Raw genomic sequence first — 3683 nt, forward strand, 5'->3', positions numbered from 1 at the left:
CTCAGACCTACTTGACTTTTATTTACTAATCCAAATGTGCTTTCTCCACAGGAGCTATATGGTTTGGGTTAAAAATCAAGATCTTCGTGGGTGGCAGCAACAGGATTTAATGTAGAGTACACACTTCGGAAGCTGACCCAAAAAAACTGGGTCTAAAACTTGGCACTGTGGTGCTAGTGTGTCCTGATGTAAAACCATTTAGTTTCATCGTCTGTAAAATGAAGATAACGTTTTATCACATAAATGTAAAGATTAGAAATAATATTCATGGACCAGGCTTTTATAGGTTACTTCATTTAACGCTGGCATCTTAAGGGGGAGCTGTACAATTTTTACAACTGCGTTAGTTCTTACAAACTATGGTTTTATTAGGCTCTGTGCTCTTTAAACAACTTCAACAATATGATACTGATCACATAGTCTATATACATGTGGTTTTAGTAAACTGCCCAGAGACAGCCTTTGAGGTAATACTCTGTTGGACATTTGGAGAAAACGTTAATTTTAACAAGTGCTCACAGTATTTGCTTAGAGACGGCTGGCTGTGGGGATAGCTTTCAAAGCTGCCTTTGAGACACCAGTGCCTGGCATTTCCTGCACTCTGGCCATGAGGCTGGACATGAGTCTGACATCGTAGTAAAAATGACAGAGCTCTCTTGACAACGTCCAGCTGCTTATTACTTGAGACTGGAATTTTTTTCCATTTATGGGCATGGACCCATGCTGAATGGAAATTACTGCAAAAAAGATTTTGGCGTGGTGTGCCAAATAACAAGGTAGACAACAGGAGAAATTTAACTGGGAGAATTTAGTTTAAATTTTTTTTTTTAAGACTTCTGCTTGTTTCTTACTATTAAAAAGATCTGCCATCCAATATTTAAGTGGGCGGCTGGGTTTGTGCCTAAAATTTCCACAGTAATTGCTTGAGTGCTTTGTAAAATTCCCACAATTCCGAGCCAGGGCGAGGCCCCACCTCCTGCTGACATTCCGCCCGCGGATTGGCTGACATTGGGCAGCCGGCGCAGCCATAGCTGAGCGGGAACCTGAACCCAGCAGTCGCCATGCCTGGCCCTGGAGCACCAAGGTCCCGACGGTTAGGGCTGTTTTTGCACCTGCCTGTACACGGCCTCCTGTTGCCGCTTCTGGGTTTGCTCGGCACCGTGGCTAACAAGCTTAACGTGCCACAGGTGTTGCTACCCTTCAGCCGGGAGCCGCGCCGGGTGCCCTTCCTGCTGGAGGCGCAGCGGGGCTGCTACACTTGGTGAGGGGTGGGGGAACAAGGCTATGCACCCCCACACCGCGCAGTAAGGATGGGAGGGGTTCACGCAACGTAAGACGCCACGCGGAATGCTACGTGGTCACTTGGTGTGAAGGGGCATTCTCTGTAGGGAGGTCGGTGGGGTGTCGGGAGTGGGGGGGACCTTTAGGTTATGTGTGCGGCCTTGTATGAGCAATGCCCGGGATGTCACCCTGGCTATTTTAGTGTGTGTGTGTGTGTGTGTTGACAAGGGTTGTCACTGGGAGCTGCTGTCAGGGCCCAGGGAAGCCCTGTGTTGGAGGCCTCAGGTGTTGGGGAACTTCCAATGTAAAAAACTAAAGAGGGAGTTGTCAAGGTCACAGGAAATTTAATTAGGAGCAGAGAAGCTTGGGATGTGAAGGTCCCCACTAACTAAATAGGGTGGGGATTTTTGGTGTGTTGGGATCTCAAACCCCAACTAACGGTTGTGTACTTAAACATTTTGCCTTTGTATGAACTCACAACGTTTACAGGCTTGTAAGTACTATGACTCCCACTTTACAGATGAGGGAACTGAGGCTCAGAGACCATGAAGTATAAACCTCTTATAATATGAGAAGATTAATTTTGGGTGGAGATGAGGTCTGCCTGTGTTTCCGCCTAAATGAGGATACCCTCTTGAAGTGTGAGGACAAGGGGTACTCATCTTCTGGGGGGATGACTTTCTGACTTAGGATGGAAAGACATGATTTTCTGGTGTGAGGGGACCCAACAATAGTCTGTGTGGTTACCTAAGGTGTGACGGAACCTAACCGAAGTGGGCTCCAAGGTATCAGAGGGTTCACCCGAAATGGAGTAGATTACCCTTGACCGTCTCCTAAGAGAAGCACTAAGGTTTGTTCAGAGTCCCATTTCATGAGGAAGTGTAAGGCTTGTGAGATGACCCAGTGTAATGTATTTCCTAACTGAGAGGATGAGGCAAGGAATCTTTTTAGCATGGAAAGCCTTTCCATTCATCCATTCAGAAATATTAATGATTTTTTTTTGAGTCGGACTCACCCCTCACAATTTAGACAACTTGTCCATCTTAGATATCAGCAGCCCAGTTTCTAGGATTGGAGGAAACTCATTTCTCAAGAGTATGAGAAAGCCACATCTTCCATTATTGGAAACACAACATCAATCCTATTTTTACATACTGAGGGAAGGCTGTAACAATCTAATTTTAAATATTGCAGGAGGAGTGTGATACTTCTGTAACTTTGCACATGGAATCTTTGGGAAAAGGTTCTGTCTGATCAGTCTCTTCCACTTACACCCTGTGGCCATAACTAATGTTTCTATTAAAGAATGTCATTTAAATACACCTGGTAGTATGTAACATGAACAAACTGAGAGAATCTGTTCCACCAAAAGTTCATTTAACTCACTTATTCTCATTTCATACTCTTAAGCACTTTTTTCTGGCAGGCACTCCAGCCATCATGATGCAGTAACTGTTGAGCCTTTATATGAAAACGGCACCTTATGTTCCCAAAAAGCTGTGCTTATTACTGAGTCTACCCAACCTATACGCCTCAGCAGTGTTATTCTTGCTCGAGAGATAGGTATGTTGAGAGAAAACACATTATATAACAGTAAAATAATTGTGACATTCTATTCTGTGACTTTTTTCTGTTTTTTCTTTTTGAGGGGTTATATCTAGCACCTGGCATGGTGCCTAATACAGAGTGGAAACTCCGGTTGTTTGAATCGAGGAAGAAAGGAAGGAATTATTTATCAGAACTAGCTTAGGTGTTGGGGTCTGAGATTGGTCTGGAGTGAGGCAAAAGGCTGTCATATAAAGACCAGTACTTCCTGGGGCCGGCCGAGTGGCGCGATGGTTAAGAACTGGCTTGGGACGCCAGAGGGCCCCGGTTCGGATCCCACATATGAGAACAAAACGACAGCAACTTGTCTGTTCCCCTTCCCCCAATTCCCCAATAAAAATTTAAAAAAAAAAAAAAAAAAGACCATTACTTCCCAAAGTGTGGTCTGTGAGCCTGTATCATCAGCATCACTTGGAAGCTAGTTAGAAATGTAAAATTTCAGGCCCAACCTCAGTCCTGCTGTATCTGAATCTTGGGTGGGCCCAAAACAAGCTCTCTGGGTGATCCTCATACCTACTAATGTCTGGGAAGAACAACACTGGTCTGTTTTAGACCAGAGCAGCTCAAGAAATGCTATTTGTATCCAAAATCGGAGCAGGGCTCTTTGTATCCCTCAGTTTCTGGCACGTCATCGCCATATTTATAGGCCAGAAATATCTGTACAGCTTTTACATATTTTGATAAATGATATATCTATAGTGTTATTAAAGAAAAGAAGTTCAAGATGTTTGGTATACCATATTTCATATGATTGAAGATGCCATGTATTGTAAAGCTTTTTTTTTTTTTAAGATTTT

The 3683-nt window shown here is 43.9% G+C and overlaps 1 protein-coding gene across 1 annotated transcript in view; it reads left to right on the forward strand.

Moving 5' to 3' along the window:
- Positions 1-1061: 1061 nt before the first annotated feature.
- Positions 1062-3683, forward strand: part of NUP210L (nucleoporin 210 like) — an 85010-nt gene continuing 82388 nt past the window's right edge. The window contains exons 1-2 of the mRNA XM_019627298.1: positions 1062-1261; positions 2708-2844. Of these exons, the coding sequence (XP_019482843.1) occupies positions 1062-1261; positions 2708-2844 (337 nt within the window). The remainder of the gene's footprint in view (positions 1262-2707; positions 2845-3683) is intronic.

Source organism: Hipposideros armiger, unplaced genomic scaffold (assembly GCF_001890085.2).
Source record: "Hipposideros armiger isolate ML-2016 unplaced genomic scaffold, ASM189008v1 scaffold_729, whole genome shotgun sequence".
NCBI lineage: Eukaryota > Metazoa > Chordata > Mammalia > Chiroptera > Hipposideridae > Hipposideros > Hipposideros armiger.